The 19,822-nt window shown below is 44.1% G+C and overlaps 1 protein-coding gene across 16 annotated transcripts in view; it reads right to left on the reverse strand.

Moving 5' to 3' along the window:
- Window positions 1-19,822, reverse strand: part of KALRN (kalirin RhoGEF kinase) — a 505,663-nt gene that overhangs the window by 334,608 nt on the left and 151,233 nt on the right. For all 16 annotated transcript variants that reach the window (XR_007904562.1, XR_007904561.1, XR_007904560.1 and 13 more), the window contains one exon: window positions 8,560-8,634. Coding sequence is in view for 13 of the 16 variants with exons in the window: in XM_051787529.1 (XP_051643489.1) it covers window positions 8,560-8,634 (75 nt within the window). In the remaining 3 variants the exon portion in view is untranslated. The remainder of the gene's footprint in view (window positions 1-8,559; window positions 8,635-19,822) is intronic.

A 19,822-nucleotide genomic window follows, 5' to 3' on the forward strand; every position in this document is an offset into this window, starting at 1 on the left:
ACTTCATAGTACTTGAAACTGTCTGTGCTTGTCAGTAATCCACTCGAGGAGGCTAATCTTGCCCCAAGTCAGCCATGATCTCAACATCAATTGTATATGAACAGTCTTCAAAGAGCTACTCAGCACGTTGTTTTAAGAGGAAATAAAAAGTAGAAGGAAGTAAAGAGTTTCAATTGCTTTAATCAATATGTCCCATCTCCTGCCTCCCCCTGGACTCACAGACATGAGATGCAATAATCAAACATGTCATTAGGTTTGTTAATTACAGTTATTAAATGCTAAAACAAAGAGCTGATAATTTCTTATTGGTTTTCAAGGTGAGTTTTCATGGGCTTTGCTCTGATTTAGAGAGGCAAACAGATGGTCTGGTTATTAGTGCTCTGGAAAAAAAGAGTTAGAAAAACACATGTTCTTCAGGGCACAGAGTACACTGAGAACAAATATTTAGCCATATATGTCTTGCATTTCTTCTACAAAAATGCTTTGTTGATGGCCTTGCCAGTCAGTGGCTTCCTTGCTGATTCTTCCCATCTCCCTTTCTTCTGGCCTATATGAACCCATTGCTAAAGTCAGCACTTATTCCCAGAAATAGAATTACATCATTTTTCCTCCACAAATCATACAGGGGATATTGCAGTGATAGCACAAGGAGTTGTGATGCACACCCCATTAAAAGAAAATATTGAAGAAACCTCAGAAGACCTGGATGGAAGCAGGCTGCATAGTCAGCGGCCTTCTGATGACCACTCATCTAGTCAAGCATGCATCCAAGGAGAAAGAGACTCCAGCAAGAAGATCCCTATCCTAGCAGCTGCCCGAACTGATATCTTAACCCTCTTAGCAGTAGGCCCAAATGTTTCTGCCTGTGGTGGCCCCAAATGCCCACAGGTAAGCCAAGATGTTGCCCAACCCTGAGTGTTGCTGCTACGAACTCTCTGTACTGGCCTTACCAGTCTCAAGTCCTGAGGTACATTCATCCCCATTAACACAAAAAGCTGGAATTCCAACTATGGCCAGTCCTGTTTAGGACAGGAAATTATCAGTTTCCATTAATGCAGACTCCTTGTATAAAGCAGATAATGATCTTATCAAGCTCTGTTTTCAAGCTCCATCTCTCCACTTCTATCAGCCATTCAACCACAATACCTTACCTGCTTGTAGTGACCCATATTTAAGGGTTCCAAACCCTCTACTTCCTTCTTCACTCTTTTTATAAGCATAAATTCACAAGGATTAACCAGAGACTCAGAGAAACATCCCCACAGACAAGGCTCCCCAGTACCTTGTCTAATGTCCTGCAGCACACTGGGAACGGAAGCGGGAGCAGCACACAGTGTCTCTGGCCCCTGTTCAGATGTCTCTGCAGTTCAAATGAACACACTGCTTCATCTGACCCTGCAGATCATATGCTGATCCATCTTGAGGTTGCAGACTCTGCTGAGACCATAAGTGAGTTTCCAGAGGAGCTGAAATAATCCTCAACGGGTATTTCACTCCAAAATGTGGTGAAAAAGTGAATGACAATGAAGAGAACTAGGAGACAGGAGTTCAGCTGATGTCAGGCACTTCAATGCAATGATAAACAATACACTCTGGATTTCTAAATCTAATTGACAGACTTCCTAGGAAAGGAAAGTATCAAGGAATTGGTATCCAGTCTTAAAATAACATTCCTTTCCCTGCCACAGCTGAGCTGTGTGAGACTGCTTGCCACTAGACCTCCTCTGAACAAATTTCTACACTAAAAATCCTCCAGCTTCAAAATGGAGTAATGTCTTGCATGGGTCATATACAGATTATCTGTGTGACCGCCCTCAAATTCCGTTGGTTCCAACACAGGTGATTCTAATGCAACTGTGATGAAATGTAAGCTCCCACAACAAGCGCACCTGACAATTAATACAGCTGCAGTGCAGTCACCTGAATCAAATCCTAATAGCAAACACAGCAGTACATTTAGGGTTAATGACTCCAAAAACAAGACCAGTTGATCTCACCAGAAGATTTCCTGGCAGAGCAGATCAGAGGCTGTAGTCAGGATGCCCAGTGCAATCCCTGGAGGGTCCCCATCTCCTACCAAGTAGATTTATTCTGCAATCGCCCTCCAAAAAGCCACTGCATGGATTTGAAGAGACCACCTGTTGTGGCTTGTAATACACTTCTGCTGCTTTATGCAAGTATTTTGGGGTACTTCCTTAACTTTAAATGTATGCTGGTCAACAAGCCCCTGGGGAAATGGTCTCAAGTTATTACGCTAGCAAAGCAAAACTAAGGACAAGTGAGACTCAATAAAAGGAAGGAAAAGCTTCTTCATGTGGAAAGCAAAACTTCCAGAGAATGTATAGAGAAGCTTGTTCTTTCCTCTGGAAGTAGCTGGATTGCTCTGAAGTATCAAGGGAGTACCAGTACCCTCCTCTTCAAAACTGACCCTAAACCTCTCTGCCTCTTGCCTCAGATGCAAATTACTTTTTTTTGATCTTGCCTCCTTTATTGCAGATGTATGGGAATAGCCGTATATATTTAAAAATCAATTGACAAACTGAACAAAATAACCCCCAAGTCTTCTAAAACAAAATAGCCCATTGCACACCCTCTTGCCCCTGGAGATAGGGAGGGAAGAACACAGCACTGGATGATGGTGGTATTGACAGACACTCCAAACTCACACCACTTGGCACAATGTTAGAAGCTGTAGAGAATAAGGAGAAACAAAGAGAGGCCAGATTCACCCTGATCACACACTGTTTGTCTTCCTCATTTGAGACAAGTATGGAGAAATGGCAATGGAAAAGTTTCTGGTGTTCATCAGAGAAGAGAAATATGTGATAAACTGATTCACTATAACTGGCTGCTCAGGTTTGCCACATCCCCAGCAGGGAAGTCCTCAACATCTACAGCCAAAAAGAGGATCCTGCAAAGTAATGGAAGTTCAGGGGAGAGTTTAAGCTACTGGACTTATGTAATTGCTATTAGGAAGTCTTTCCCCCCTCCGGCTTTAGGAAGAAATTCAGCCTAGAGCTGGAAAACACTGGCAGATGAAAATGTTTCTGAAATTGTACATTCTAGCAAAGTATTTCCATTTCAAATAGCCTATATTTTCACACCAAAAGAGAAACAAACAGACAAACCCAAACAAACAAACAAACAAAAACCCCACAAAGACAAGAAACAGAGAGGATGTCCAGTTGTGAATTTCAGAGCTTCTTGTCAGTTAAAATTGATTCCTTAGGAAAAAAACACAAGCCTGGAACCAAAGTGCTTTCACAAAAATAAGGAAGTTTCCAGAGCTGACAAGTCTCATTAGTGGGACAGAAGAGCACATCTTACTGCAAAACAACTCAAATGGTTGGGTGTTATTGTTTTAAATATCTCAAGTGCTACAGTCACCTTCCTGGGTCCTTATATTAAGGACAAGAAAACCCTGTGAGCTGGAACAGGATGGGATATATACAGACCTTCCTCCTTCACAGACTCAGTTCCTCCCTTTTATTGTTTTTTTTCAAAGTCCCTGACATTAATTGAGAAGCTATACCTGTGTGACAGGATGCGGGGACAGTAAGTGCTGGCAGTAACGAGACATTCTCCACAGAATGTCCCATGGCTATGGTTAAAATGTGTGGAAAAATACAGAGCAACTAACTGATTCTGCACACTATATTTACTACCTGTAAATGAAATCAGAAATCCAAGGAGACTTTTTGATTTCTCCTTTAACTTTAGAGACCTATGAAGATATCTAAACAAACACTATAGGTAAAAGCTCTTCTCTATCCTCAAAAATCAGCTAACACTCTTGGAAAACAAAAGAAAAAAATCAAACGACAATTAAAAAAACCCAAACCAACAACAACAACAAAACAAAGAAAAACAAAAAAAAAAACATATCAGGCTCAGACTTCATCAAAAGACCTGGAAATGTCACAGTCTAAAGATTTTCATTTTCTTCTTTAAAGAAAAATCTCTATTAATGCAGCAGCAAATTCCTGATGAAAGCATCATGGCCCAAAACCACTAGGAAAATTCAATAGTCAAGCAATGCCATGTTTTTGTAATAGCATATTTTCTTTTCTTGGAATTTTCATTTATTTCAAACTACCCCAATGTTAATAGGGAATGGTATAAAATGGAAGAGACTTTTCTGTAACAAAATACAGAAGAATTATTGATGTTTCATTTGAAATTTCCATTTCAGAGGAAGAAGAGGATGGAAACTTTTAATTTAAATCAGAACTTTTCGTGCAAATACAGAATGTTTATATAGTTCAAAAATTAAATATTTTAGTTACTTTTATTCAAAAATTAAATATTTTAGTTAGTTTTATTCCCAACTCAGTACAAATTCCAGTGTACTCAAATCAGCATTTGAGAACCCCTGGAACCTGGATGTGAAGTCTTCCAGTGCCCAGAGGCACTGGGGGTCTCATTTCAACCCTTTCTCTGAAGAGTGAAGTTCATCCATTACATAAAAAGAAAAAACATGCTCCTCCACATGTGGTACCTCTGACAATAAGTGACCTGTGGTGTCTTTGGACAAGTTTTTGGGAAGGTCAGTGTCTCCCTCTCTGAGCTTTCCTCTCTGATTCAACCTGCTGGCCTAAATTTGGTGGAACCTAATTGCAAAGCTGTCCTTTCACCCAGTCTATTTATACTGAAACTCACCTCACAAGGCTGCTCCCAAGACATGTGGTGCTGGGGACAGTGGACTTCTGAAGGATGGAGATGGCTGAGCTGTTACTACATCCAGTTCTCCCTGCTTTGTGCCTTCTGTTGCCCAAAGTCCACAGAAAAACCTCCTACTTTGTGAAACACACGGGTTGGGAGCTAGGCTTGTCACAGCTGCAGCAGCTCACCAGCCTATTACACACTTCTGCCATGTGCTGTTGGTTCCTCAGCACTCAACCAGCCTCTCAGACACCTGGCCAGCCTCCTCCTTTGTACTCCTGCCTCGGCAGATGAGCAGACAGCACCTGGGTGACAGGTGGAAGCCCACACACCACTGCTCTTCTGAGCCCTCGAGGGAGCAGAAGGACCGCGAAGGATCCCGAGAAACTCTTCTGGGTGGGATGGGGGAAATGCTTTCAGCGAGACCCATGACATTAGTCAACAATGAAGCTTTTTATAGCCTAAGTGCATTAAAAGCTCCATGCATGGGAAAGGAACATGGCAACACATTCCCCTCCCTCTCCTGAGAGCCTCATACTCTTCCTCCTGCATTGCACTGATCAATAGGAAATCTCCTATAAATACAATCAAGCAGCTGAACAACGCCCCAAATTACACTACTCTTCTAAAACAGCGTCTGTGTTTCCCAAGAAAGACTATAAGGCCAGTTTCCAAAATATTTCACCACCTCTCACTGAAAAAAAACACCTAAAATAATCTACAATCTGTTTTATTTCCTCTCCTCGGTGTTCATCTCCTTCTCAGAACACAAAAATGAGTCTCTGGCCTGTAACTCACTCACTAATGGTTCCCAAAGCCTTTCCATTGCTGGAAGCAACACAGTGAACCATCCAGGCACAGCCAAGATTTTATTGGGGTTTAGACAACAAACAGGTGGCCAAAGCCACTCCCTGCCAACCCCCTGCTTAATCTGCTTCCAGGAGGTCAGTGATGGAAGCAATCAGACAGCGATGGCCGGGACATGCTGCCCCTGTGACTGCTCAGTCCATCACTCAGAATGTGAGTTATGGAATGGGATTTTCAGGTGCTGTTTAGGCACACACATGAACTCTGGGTTCAGTCTAGCTCATGCATGAGATCACTGGAAGAAATCAAGAACCAGTTCCAGGAAAAAATCCCGATATTATCCACCATCCCTCAACTCTCCCACAGCGCAGGGATGCAGATGCAGAGCCTGCTGCTCGCTGCCAGCTGAGTCAGCCAAGGGGAAGTGCCAGGCACAGAGCCCCAGACAGCACTTAGGCTGGATGAATCCATGCCCAGCTAGTTAGAGCTGTATGTCAACTCTGAAATTAAGTGCCCTTGTGAAAGCCTGAGTGCTCCTCTGAGATGACACGGCTGTGCAGGCAGGTCCTGCTGTGCCTGCTCCGGAGCAGGCGGCAGCCGCTCTCCCTTCCCTGCCTGTTCTGCCCTGTTGCTCTGCAGGGTCCACGTGTGGAGCATCCACCACACTGAAACACAAAGAGTGGTGTATCCCCTCCCTGAGGGGTCTTGTGTGTTCTCTGCAATTTTCCTGTGGAATCATGGACTAAGAAACCAGCTGGTGAGGCATAGTTGATGGGAAAAGAAATAAACTATGCAACTGAGAGGTTCAGCTGAGAGTTTTTGTGCGTGCTGATAAATTCTGCTGGTGTAAGGAGAGCCCCCTCAACAACTTTACTGTACTGTTATCGTTAAAATTAACTGTAGCATTAAAATCTGAAGAAGACTCAATAAAATTCCTTTTCCTCAAGGAAGCTTGATTAAAACACCATGTGCTCTCAGAGTCTGTGCTAACTACAGAACTTTTTTTTTTATCTTGCGAAGTCCAACTATTTGATTTTTCTATTTTGCAAAACATTCTGTGCTCAAAGCATACTCTACGAAATTATTCCATTTTAAGTAAAAAGAACTCAGTCATCAGTTGAAATGCTCAAACCTTTTCTTAATCTGCTTTATTACAACCCAGGGGAAGACTGGGCAGTACTTACACTCTGGGCTGGAAGGTGATGCTGGGGCTGTTGCAGTGGGACACCAGAATCACAAAGTGTTCTGCCTGCAAAGGCCTCTGGCAACTGTTGGCTGTATTCACTGCATTTGGAGACCATGAAGAGGAGGTGTAAATCCTAGGACATCTAGCTGTGTCAGGAACAGCACATTTTGAGCAGATCCAAGTCTGGAGGCTGGTGAGTCTATAAGGAGCAAGCTGTACCCTGCCTGCAGCTGATCATGGTGCAAAACCCCAGGGGATCATGCTGGAGCTGCTTATTTGACACCGTTTCCCACCCAAAGGCAAGCTTGGCCCAGAATAGTGTCTAATGAGCTGATGATTTGGTGTGAGACCCTCTGGCTCACAGTTGAACGCAGGCACCAACAGTGCAAGGGGCTATATAAACAATCCAGACAGGTTGTCGTTATTAAATATTCCATGAATTACCAAATGATCCTGCAGTCATTTCCATGCAAAGCAACAGCAGGAGCCAAGAACTAAATTGCAGTACAGTCCCTGCCTAAATTCCTCCCCTTCACTTCCCCAGAGCACCCAGTTCAGCTTTTGTGTCACAAACAAGGGTGCAGGTACACTGTGTTTTTACGACTATGTTCCCCTCTTCAGAGCAGTGAAAGCCAACAACCACATAAAACATTTCAGGACATTCAGAAGGAGATTTCAGTGTGAGATAAAGTACTCCTGCATGTGAGGACTGTTGGGATAGTCTTGGATTTCCATGTGAGGCTTTTGGTGTTTCAGAAACTTCCCTCAAACTCCTGGATTTTCATGTTGTTGATGAGAAGGTTTAGCTTTTATAGGGCCAGAAATCGTTTGCCCAAGTCACTGCCGGACTCATGATCCCTGCACTATTTAGCTGCTGCTACATGGAAAGACATCTCACACCAAACATTAGTCAAGGCAAAAGCTTTTCCTGCCTGGACAGCATCTCCATGGCTCAGAAGGGTGATGAGCCCCATCCTCATGGGCCTGACTCCACATCTGGGGAGAGAGCCAAGGAGGAAGAGTCTGGGCACCAAACAGCCTTGCTGCTCCTCTCCTCCCTTCTGCAGTCAGCATTACTGTGGAGATGCAGGAAACAAAAAACAAAAACTGCAAACGAGGGGAGCTGGCTATTCTTGATGCAAGTTTTTTCACTGTAAGCAGCCTGAGTGCTTTGCAATCATAGAAACGCTGCCACTGGAAATATCCTGGGTTTATGCTGCCAGTTTGAGTGACTTCATGCAAGATTATGATTGCTTCAGACTTTCTCTTCCCCCTCTCACTGACAAGTTGTAATTCATGCCAGAAACATTATCATCCAAGCTATTCTCAAAGCCTTTTCCATATTGTCTAGTCCTCATCCACCCCCAGGTCCTCGAGATTTGTCTCCTGAATGAAGGCTGTAAATCTTTGTACAGGGTGGCAGGAGAGCTTTGAGCATCTGAGTTATTATGCAAATGCAGCATCAATGGTACTTTTAACTGCAAGATGATTGGGATTGTAAATGGAACACCAGTGATTTATGGGTCAGAGTGCTGCCTACAAACAGGAATTTACACTATTCACTGACCTTGAAACCAAAGCAGGATCCCTGAGCTGCCCTGAGTGCTGAGACAGCCCACATCTAGGCTGGAGCTGAGAAGCTGCATTTCATCCTACCTGTGCTGCCCATTTACCTGTTCCTCAGAATATGAAGAAAACCAATATGGGCCAGTTTCCAATGCTCTGAGTATTACTGGATAGCCCTGTTCCACATACAGTCCTTTTGTTAGCAGAAGAGCTAATTTAAGTACTACCAAGGCCAAAACCTGAAGCTGGTCCCTCATGACTTTGCAGCGCCATAAGGACCAGGATGTGGCAGACGGTGCTCATGCTGAGCTGGAGGGATCAAGAAAAGATGTGCTCACCTGACACAAAGGCCACTTTCTCCTTCAGTATAGGAAGGACATCAGCAGCTTTTAAACCATCATTTCGAAAAGAACCTGCAAAACAGAGAAAAACAGGAAAGCCACATTAATAGGAAGTATGGCCTTGCTCCCAGCTTCATGGACATGCCATGTTTTTTAAAATCAGACTGGAGAAAGTCTATAAATTACATAAAAGCACCAACAAATGGACCCAAATGGCTGATACACCAACAGCATTAATATCAATAGAGATATGCTTGTAAAAAAAAAATACAGAGAATCAGTTCACCATTCTACCCTTCAGAAGTTCTGAAAGGTTAACAAATTTCCCACCAAGTAACCAGATTTATCCCTGCTGCATTTTTCAAGACCATACTATCAAGCCTGGGAGATGTCCAGCTTGCACACCAAGCGAGGAGCCTTCTCCCTTCACTGCCCAGACATCTCCAGGTGTGGACTGTGGTCAGAGGGAGGACATGCTCCTGACGAGTGTTCCCTGGGTAAGGAGCAGTTTGAAGCCACAACACAACCTCATGTAATTCATGCTGTTTGATTTACATGTTAAGTGTACCTGCACAGGCCATTTGCCTTCCCTGCAGTGCCAAATTATTTCATGTCTCCTAAAATTTCACCAAAGAAATCACAGATTTTTACTCTCCTGAAAGCCTCGGAAAAAGAACTGCTGACAGTTTCAGGCACCAGCAGCATCTTTCTGTTTGCAAAAGCCCAGCAGTAATGGATAACCCCAGAGCAAAGCTGGACACTGCTACTCCATCAGTGCAATTACAAAACAAAAGGTGGGTTTGAAGGACATCTTTGTAGTTACTCTGAAAAATAAGTCATCCATCACTGGGTAGTGAATACCCATCATGACAAGTGATCTTCCATATGGCCTTAAATCTATTCCAGCTCACCAAAGAATATAACACATTTGAAACCCTGTATTTTTACTTTCTGCCTTTCACAGGCAGGCAGATCTTCTGAAATGGTACCAGGGAAAGAAAGTCTTCTCACTAAGCAGCTTTCTAGAGACAAGGCAACATTGCTGCAGCCATCACACCCTCCTTGCTGAACACAGCAAATGATACCCGAACATTTGGGACTGAAAGTGGGACTGAGGATAAAAGCACCTCCTTTATACTGCCACCTATTACTTCCAACATGCAGCCTGCAAAAGTACAGTGGTTTGTTCCATGCAGACATTTGGAACAGACAGGATGAAGACTGTAAAAGCCATTTTCACCTGCAGCTGAACTACAAGTGTTAGTATTATTACGGCTGAGTTACTGTTAATGGCAAATGAGGCAGCACTTGCCATTCACAGTCAGGTTGTGCAACAAGACTATCTCGTACATGTAAACACGTCCATCACTGGTGACCAAAGGCTACAGCTACCTCTGTGTGTCCCTGTATGCTCTCATGTGTCACCTCTGTGGCACTCAGCTCCAAAAGATGCACAAGTTGACCGGTAAGCTAGTGAAAATTAGCAGACAAAGGAGTGAGGTAATTCAATGAAAAGCCAGGGCCAATGTAGCTGCATTTTGAACAGTCACCAAAGCACGGTCCTGAGGGACCCCTAAAGAGTGCATTGTATCGGTAAAGTGTTTTGGGACCAAGCACAAGCGTCCTGGTTGCTGAAGTCTTTCTGTAATCAAGTAAGTATGACTTTGTGCACTCTGTATTAAATATAGGAGACTTTGCTATTAACTTCTCCTCCTAACAAGAATAACGTCTCAGATCCCTGGCTGTGGCTAGCTCTCACATCAAAGGTAGGAACTTGTCAGCCACAGGCAATGTTTGGAGTTTAAGCAGCTTTATATATAAGCATCTCATCCAACTGTGAAGCAAACAAGAACAGCCAATGTGCTAGACACATCACGGGGTGTTGAAGACACTCAAATGGAGTAGTGGGCCAAACTTATCCAGCTGCATGTTCAGCAGTGTCAGTGCAAGTTGATTTTTGGCCAATATTTATTAAATTTTTCAGGGAAATGGCAAAGTCAATTCTTAGGCACTTAACTATGCAGCAGACACAGACACTATACAACTGAGATCTTAATGAACATTAGAAAAAAAGTCAGTGGGTGTATGTAGAGCACATAACAAGGACTTCTTAGCAAAAGCCCACTATATTGAGGGCTGAAGGACAATTTCAGACACTCTTCTACAAGGAAGGGCTGCAAACCACGAAGGTAATGCGCATGGAGGCCAGGAGAGAAATGTGTGACTTTAAAAGATGGTCATCTCCTGAGTTGTAGCGGGGCAGGCTGCAGGCATGAGGCTCTCTGCTAACAGCCCCAATGTCCTGACTGTGCACAGGAGAGGCAAGAAAAGACTTGAAAGGGGACAGTGCTGCCAGAAGGTACTTTCCCCCTTCTTAGTATCACTCAGGATAGGTCAGACCTGCTCCAACACAATGAATGAATTAGAAAACCGTGAGCCCATCCTACAGCCAGGGAATAAACAAAAAGCCCCAAGATCTGCAAAACTTCCCTCAGGATGAGGAACGAAACTCCTGAAGGCAGATCAGTGCCTGAAGCAATGCCCTCACTCTGGATCATGTTTGTGCTCAACCAAGTGGCAGCTCATGACCCCCAGATGAGGCCATGGCCACTGCTTTCAGAGGTCATTCCGGTTCCTGACAAAATCCTTGTGTTAGAGGCTACACCTCAGCACATGCTATGAGGTTTTCCAGCAAGGGCTAGGGGAAGGTATACATAAATGGGAAAACCTATGGCTCTAATAAGGACCCCGAAACCAACAGTAAATCTGTCTCCAGGAGGGTCCAGTGTAGCAACTATTCATTCCCCAGCTCATAAGTTATTATAAGCATATCCTTAAAAATGCTTATTTTCATCCTATTCCCCAGCTGTTTCTAATACATTTGTTTTGTTTGTTTGCGTGCTGGATCCAAGGCCATGTCTGCATAGCACCATCTGATTTTGGCTGCAGAGCCCCATGTACACCAAGGCTGTACTTTGTATCCTGCCCTACTCCTCCCTGCCACCCCTCTAAGACCCAAGCCCTCCTGCAGTAGACAGACAGAGGACAGAGGTATGAAGAAAGGGCAGGCTGGACACTGAGGCATCCTCCCCATTGTCCAGGTATTTGTTTGCAGGTTCACCACCCTCATAAGCATGGAACTACACAACAGTGTGCCTCTTGTTTTCTCCCAGCAGGTCTCACCAAGAGCTGCCAAGACATCTGAATATTGCAATCTCCTCTTTACCAAAAGAGAGACACAGAGAGCACAGTGCTGTAACCCAGTCACCCTGCAACACATCACACCTCCCTCCTGTCCTGGCTTAGTGTGCCATCCACGTAACAGGGACACCACGACTGGCCACAAACTTGTATCACTCCAGCGACAGGAGAAGAGAGCACACCATGTGAGCTTGAGCAGCTGACAGCATAATGTGTTCTTGTAAACTTGGAAGCACTGGAAAATTAAGAGTGGATCCTCAGCATGGCTGAGTCACATGTGAGGGCAGAGCAGCATCACACACGCACAGTCCATTTCCCAGCAGGGATTCCCTGGGTGGCAGAAGCAGCTCACTGTTTTAGATGACATGCTGTAATGAGAAGCCAGATGGGTGAGACGAGAAGCTTAAGGCATGCTTCCACGTTAAATGTAGCAATCCTGAAACTGAGAAAATTCCTTTTTCCCCTGCATAAATGCCTCAGCTGGCCTGGGGAACTCAACTGCTGCAGGACATGGAGGTCAGCAGCTCAAGGGGCTTCTTGAACAGGTTGGAGATCTGCAAACAACAATCTCCAGGGAACTGTGAAGATTAATAAAATAAGCAAGAGTTTTGAAAAGAATGTAAGCCTACAGACTTTGAAGTGAAAGCCAAGCTCTAACTCTTGGAATGAAGTATAAATTATGCCTGGAGAGAGCTCTGTGAGCTTTCAGCTTGCTTTCTCTAAGCAGAGTGCAGGACCTCTGTTGGAGACACGGTCTGGGGCTAGATGGAGCAATGATCTGCTCCAGAGTGGCTTTTCCTAGAAAAGCTTCAGTTCTAGTCTGAAAAATGCAGCTCTTGGCTTCAAATAAAGATCAGCTGCTGGAAATATGGAAATACTTTCTATACTTAAAAAAAGTATGCGTAGGCAAGAAGAAGGCCTCCTGTCAGAGCACTGCATGGGGCTTAATCACTTGGCTCCTGATGCCTTCAGCAGGAGTTGTTCATCCCAAGTCCCATGCAATGTTTCAGGAGAGGCAGCCCACATTCTCATAGTTCTCAGAACAGATTTGACTATTTAAAAACTTTGGCACAAAGTTTCTTTAACCAAACAAAACTGAACTCCTTGGGCTTAAACCCATCCCTCGAGGAACTCCACTGGAGTCCAGTATGCAACAGTAGGATTAATCTGGTCCATATTTTCTTTCTTCTTCCCTCAGTAAAGGCCTTTCCTGTATTTCTACACCACCACCCCACCCCACCCCCGAGTTTTGGGGGCAGTTACCTCCCAGGTTTATGATAGTCTAATTGCCTTCCTTTTTTTCCCCTCAAAGTTTCAGTGGATTTTACTCGTGTTTGCAGTATGGTGGCATCTTGGCTTTCTACAACATACAAACAGAAGGGACGTCTGATGTGAGCAGAGAGAGGCAGAACAAAGGAGACTTTATTATTCCCATTGCAGCCTTTGCAAACTGAGACACAGAGAGATTGACTTGTCCTGTGTCAGACAGTAAGTTTGTGCAGAGCTGAACCCTCATTTCCCCAATGCTTCCCCAATGCTTTTCTCATACAAACATCCCTTTGTTTTCTGGCAGAATATAATCCTCCTTTTTCTTCCCTTTACACTTCTGGTTTCCTCCTCCTGCCCTTCTCTCTCCATTATTCTTTCCTTCTGCATTTCTGCCTCAAATATTTACTTTTTATGTGTGATAAACCCTCTTTAACCCCTTCCTCCCCTTCCTGCAGGCTATTGTCTGTCCCTGCAGGGCTGTGAGCCTTCCCAGTTTGATTTCTCTGATTTTCCACAAGCCGTGCAGAGGGGCTTAGCCAAGGGCTGCTGGGGCCTTTGCCGCTGGGATTTTGTTGGCTGAGGCTCATTGGTTCAGAGGCAGAGAGGCCACAGCATGGCACAAGCATTTGGTTGAATAGAAGCAACATGTGCTCTGGACTACTATTTTAGCACCATCTGGCAGAGATAAATGGGGCTGGACACTCCGCATCTGCTGGTCGCTCCTCTGCGGACAACAGCCTGATCCCTGATGCAAAGAAAGAGCAATTTAGTGCCCTGAGCACCCCAGGAGCCCACCACGCTCTCCTGCCATACTTGCACGCTGCAGGCAGCAGAAGAGCAGGTTTTGATTTCACAGAGGGAGGAAGGAAGGATTGGATTGAATTGAATTGATTCTAAAGGCAGCACCAGACAGAAATACCACAAAATTAAGCTGTAAATATTATTACAAACTATTACTGAAGATTAACCCAGAGCTATATACTTCTCCTTAATAACCAATAAAGGTAATACCTGGTCTCACAGGAAGCATTTAGGACTGCAGGTCAGAGTGTGGCAGGGACAGGGGGAAAAGGCAGGTTGGACTAGCATCATAGCCCTGAGGCAAGGATGGTATCTGTGCCCCTCCATCCTCCATTCTCTTTCTCAAGCCACCAGATCAAGTGTGCAGACTGACACACAGACTCGTGCCACAGCATCAGAAGTTGCAAGAACCATGGACAACAATTAGATGATCTGCACAGAAGACTAATCCCACTGCACCACATGCCACACTCCTTATCCCAGCTGAGACAGAAGTCACATGCATTACATTGTTGCATTTATTCTAAAATGAAAAGATGAAGATTGGGTTTATACATAATACTTAGCCTCAGTCCATGACTAATATTATTTTCTCTGTTTCCTTACTCTGTCCTTCATTTTATTAATTATACACCATTACTGCTCACTGAAATATCCTTCTGGTCACAGCTATCAGGTGGCAGTACTACAGGCTACCTCTGCTTCCAAGTTTTGCCAGTGCATATCAGAGGTCCAGTTGCTTTTCTGCCACCTCTACACTGACAGGTTAGATCCTCTGATTTCCCATTGCTTGAATTCCTGCATAGGGAAAGCCACTGCCAGCACAGCTTCCCCCCCTCCCCTGCCTGTAACACTGAGAGAGGCAGGGCTGGGGTTTGGGGGACCTTGCTAATTGCTAAGATTGTTATTCCTTCCACAAGGTACTTGACAGCATCGAGCCTCCCAGCACAGCCTTCGAATGTCCACACATTTAAACAGTAGCCTCAGCTTGAAAGCTCGCCAAAGAATAGGCAAGGCCTCAAGAAAGATAGAGCCGCTTGCAGCAAGCATGCAAATTCATCAGCCTCTGAGCACGTGTGGCCTCTAATAAGCCGTGTTCAGCATCTGAAACCTAAAACGTCCCACCCTGTGCACACCACCTAAGCTGACAGCCAGGCTTTGCCTTTCAATAGATGGCACAAAACCACTCAAAGCCTCAGAAGGATACTGAATTTAAGCACAATCTGCGGCCAAGGCTCTGCTTCAACTCTATCCATGGGGGATTTTAATAATTTCATTTTAAACATATACTAATAGAGATGCTAAGAGAATTCAATGACTGTGAGTCAATCTTGTACGCGTTTCCCTTTTATTTTCATGAGGACTTTGGAATCAGGCTGAGATCTTTCAGTTCCTACCCTTGGAAAAATAATTAGACGTTATAGGTAGCCCTGTGGATAGCACATCTGACTGCTAGTCAAAAGACTTGGCTCTATTTGTGGTTCTGCTCCTAAATTGCTTTATGATCCTGAACAAGCTGTTTTAACTGTGCCAGATCTTGGTTTCCCTCTCTGCAGAACGGAAATAATGACTGCCCACATTAGTAAAGCACAGTCAGGTTCACAGACCTCAAAAGCACCTTACAAATGTGAATTAATTCTGCCTCAAAAAACCTCTCTGAGGCAGGGAACTGTTGCAGTGCACTTTTATAGATAGGCAAAAATGAGGCACTGACAGTACGAAAGACTTGCTCTGGTGATCACAGAAAGGGCTTTTTGGGAAAAAAAATGGAGACGTTGGGAGAATTGGAAAAATTAGGTCATCTGACACAAAATCCTGTGTTTTATTTCTTAAGTGTGCAAGGGATAGATGTGCTGCCCCAAAGGGAAATAAGTATATTCAGCACCTTGAGCTTTTAGTCGTTAAGTGTCTTGCAATCTACAGATTTCTCTACACATCAGTGACCACCCAGATGCAGCAGACTTTTATGGTGTTAATAAACAGCTACGGGCCATTTGTAATCTGAAGTCACATTTTAGACATAGCCATGGTTTCTACCCAGGCCTAGTGTGCATGAATATTTTCTTTTCATTTCACTCCCTTCTCAATTACAATTGGGTTCCTTATGGAAACATTCCTCAGAATTTTATAATCCCATAAAAAGTTTAGAACTGCTGATGGATTCCTGTAGGAAGGATGCAGGGCCCCAGTGAAGCTGTAGAAGCTGAGCACCCAGGGTCTCATCCTCTATTAAATTCTGTAGGTTAGAATAATTTCCTTTAACTGGCATTGGTTTAGTCAACAGGCTTTTCCCAAAAAGCTGCAAAAGGGCATCTGCCAGCACCTGTCACATATCAGGGACGTGCTTAGGGTTTCCCATCCGTCTCCCAGAAAGCCTCCCACTCACATCCCGGAGGTCCCAAGCCACCAGTAACTTCTCCAGGACAAAAAAAATAAAATAAAATATCTAATTATGTACAACATTGAGGAGACATTTAGCTGAAACGCCAGCCTTACAAAGGAACCATATGCCAGTGCCCCAAGTGTGCTTTGCAAACATCTGCCTCTCAGGGGATTTCATGCCAGACAGTAAGAAAGCAACTTTAATTAGAGGCCAATTGAGATCCTTTTCCCAAAACCTGTGACTTCCCTAGAAAAGAAAAAACATCCCAAACAAACAAAAATGTTTAAAAACATTCTGTATATTTTCTCTTTTAATGCAGAGTTCTCTTTTTAATTTTTCTGACAGATTTTAACATGCCTCATCTAAATGGATGCACAGTCTGACAAAGTTCCCATTGCCTTCAGAAGCATGGCTGTGTCTAGTACGAGTGTCAGAGTATGTTTTAAATTAGTCATTTCTGACTGTGGTTCATTTGCCATTCACAAACTAGCACCTCACTATTAATTAGGCTTACATTTCCCCATCTCACCTCGCTTCAAATCCCATCTGACCGCATACATTTCTGCCTTTGCTCATCTCCTTTGGTCCCTTTTCCTTTCTGTCAGGGCTTATGATTTCTGCTTGCAGCTATTGTGTCACCCTGGGAAGCTGATTTAAAAAAAAAAAAAAAAAGGAAGAAGAAAAAGAAAACCTAAATCCTCAATTCAAAGGGGAGTATTCCCTTCCTGTGCATGAATTCCCTGGTTAGGGATAAAGGGAGATCCATGCCCTAAGCTCTTGAAACAGGGCAGGCAAAAGTAGAAATCATCCCTGCAGAGGTGTACATGGGTCCCTGGTGGGATGGCAGAGGCTGTCCCCACCCCTGAGCAGGACACAGCTCATCCAGGAAAGGCAGTTGCAGGCCTCTAGGTGATGCATCTCTGGACAAAACCAAGGCAGCAAGAACAGCAGCAGAAAGCACTCCAGGTGATGTCAGGCAGAGCACATCTCAGGGGCACAGGGAAGGCTCAGGCTATGCTGCAATGCTGGGCTACTCCAACAGCCACTCTGCAGCCCTTACCTGGCAAGCAGGACCTCCCTCCACACCCCACTCTTCTGCTCTTATTTTAGTTTCCCAGGGTCTACTCCTCTGTAAACCAATATAAAACCAACCACAGCCCACCAGCAGGGCCTGTATATAACCCACTTGCAGTTGACTTCAGGTTTCCCAGACCTCTTTCATAAAGCACTGAACTGTGAAGTGGCAGTGGCAGCAGCTCCTCTGAGGATCTCACCAGGAAATACTCTGGGTGTAACAGCAATTGCTTTAACTTCCCCAACAGCATCCTAAATCTAAACAAAACCAGGGCAAACATTTTACATACATCAGCTGGAGGGGGAGGGCAAGACACTCACAGGGCTAAATAATTTATCTGCCTCTCTTGCGGATGCTGACATTTTTGACACACATTAAACATTAATGAACATCATTTTATGGATGGCTGAGTCATGCCAGTCAATGGATAATCTCCTGCCTCTCCACCTGCCCCTTTCACCCTCATTTGGCTCCTATCGCAGAGCGCAGCCACTTGTAACTCTGCCCCCTGGAAGAAGCCGGGCTCCCCCAGATGCCAAAGGGCAGAGCAAAAGCACTGAGGGGGCGGAACAGACCCCAGTGAACACATGGATGAGAGCCCAGCCCACCGAGTCCTAACCCCACTGCTGTTAAATTCACAGACCTGCTGTTTTCTTAATTAGCTAACACGAGATGCTGTGAATCATTTTGGAAAGCAAATTACCTCCCTGATTTCCAAAAGCTTCCTAGCTGCATTTCTTTTTTAAACTTACTATTTTTTCCTTCTCTCAATGTATAAATGCCAATTAAATTACAGCCTGCCTCTGTTTAATCTAATGTTAGCCTACTCATATTTTCAGCTGCTCCCTGATGCCAGTTATGGCCCCTTATGCCCAAATCTCTTTAGCATGCTAGTATAAATGTTTATAGCCCTAAGACTTAGTGCTGTAAGAAGCTTGACATTTTTGTGCTAATAACCTGCGATGTTATTGTACTGTTGAATTCAAAAGGATCACCAATGGGTTGAAAACACAGCTTCCCTTTAGTTTGTTGCAGCTAAGGACACATATAAAGAGATGACTGGGATTAAAGCCTTATGAGCTGTCTGGATATCTTCCTGGACAAGTAGTCCTAAAATTTGCTGAAATGATACTCACGAGAAGGCAGGGTTACAAAAAGTGATTGGGCAGGCTTCAAAGACAGAGGAGATGCATTTAATCTCATTTTACATATCACAGAATCATAGAATCATTTATGTTGGAAAAGATCATCAAGTCCAACTGTTAACCCGGCACTGCCAAGTTCACCACTAAACCCATTAGACTATGATTCTGGGTAGCAGAGTTACCAGAAATAAGTTCTTCATCCCCAACATACCTTTCTTTATGGAACGGGCTAAAAGATTATCACCTAAACTCAGCAAATTGCCTTTTTTCACTAAGGGGGAGCTGCACAAATAACTGGCTACAGGTTAATGAGATCTGACTGATCTCCAGAGGGTGCAAGCTGCTGCTCTATAGATCCCTGACAGCTGGAGTCAAATGACCATCCAACTCATCCCTGAAACAGGGAAATAGTTTGGGGCCCCTCTTTCCAGCCCACTGCCAGGTTGCAATTTTTGCTTTCAACAGAGGTGACAGAAGTGCAATATATTGGCAATGATTTTTTAATTTCACAGACTGAACTATAAAATCCTTTTCCCACACACATTTTCCCTTCTTCTAAAGGGATTTTACTGGTTGGTGGTTTCGCTGAGTAGCATGCTCTGCAAAAAATAGCAATTCTAGGCAGGAGGAAATTGTCACATGCAAAGTGTCAGTAATAGTCCACATAGTTCATTAGGAAGGTCTTCTAAAGATAGTGAAATTATACTTGGATCTGAGATGACTTACTGCACCCTGTAGGATCTTGCTGCAGGTGGCTGCCAAGCCTTCCTTGAATATAACACTGAGGAGTAGACCTCCATCTAAACCCAGTTCAGTCAACCAAAGGACATTTATTATCTTCAGTAAATAAGAGATGAAAGGAAAACACATCTCCTTTCTCCCACATCTCCTACTCCAGGTGAGATTTCACTCCTCTGGCTGCAGCTGTTTTAATAACCCATTTTTATATTTTTCCCTGGCCACAAATCCATCCTGCATAAACATCTCATGCCAGGCATCCCTGCTCTCCCACACAAACATGTACCCACACACCTTCTCATATTTTGGTTCTGGCTTTGCTGATAAAAGGACAGACTGTGTCCATGTTTCCAGCCTACAACTCAACCCAGGATTTCCATGACCTTTTCCTGCAAACTCCAGCTCTGTTGCTGGAATGACTCATCCATTATGTTAGTTGTTCAATAACTCTTAGGCACTACCGTGCTAATAAGGCTTTGAATAAATGACAAGTCACAGCCAGAAGTCAATGAAACATTAGGAGTGATGACAAATCAGAAATGGCAAACTAACTGCACAAAGGAAAAGAAAGAAATGCAGTGAGATTTTTCTGTCTGCTTCCAAAGCAAATGCAGAATGAAAGACGGGCTGGAGAGAATAGATTCATCA

Source organism: Manacus candei, unplaced genomic scaffold (assembly GCF_025592945.1).
Source record: "Manacus candei isolate 608988 ecotype Guabito, Panama unplaced genomic scaffold, ASM2559294v1 h1tg000023l, whole genome shotgun sequence".
In the NCBI taxonomy this organism is placed as follows: Eukaryota; Metazoa; Chordata; class Aves; order Passeriformes; family Pipridae; genus Manacus; species Manacus candei.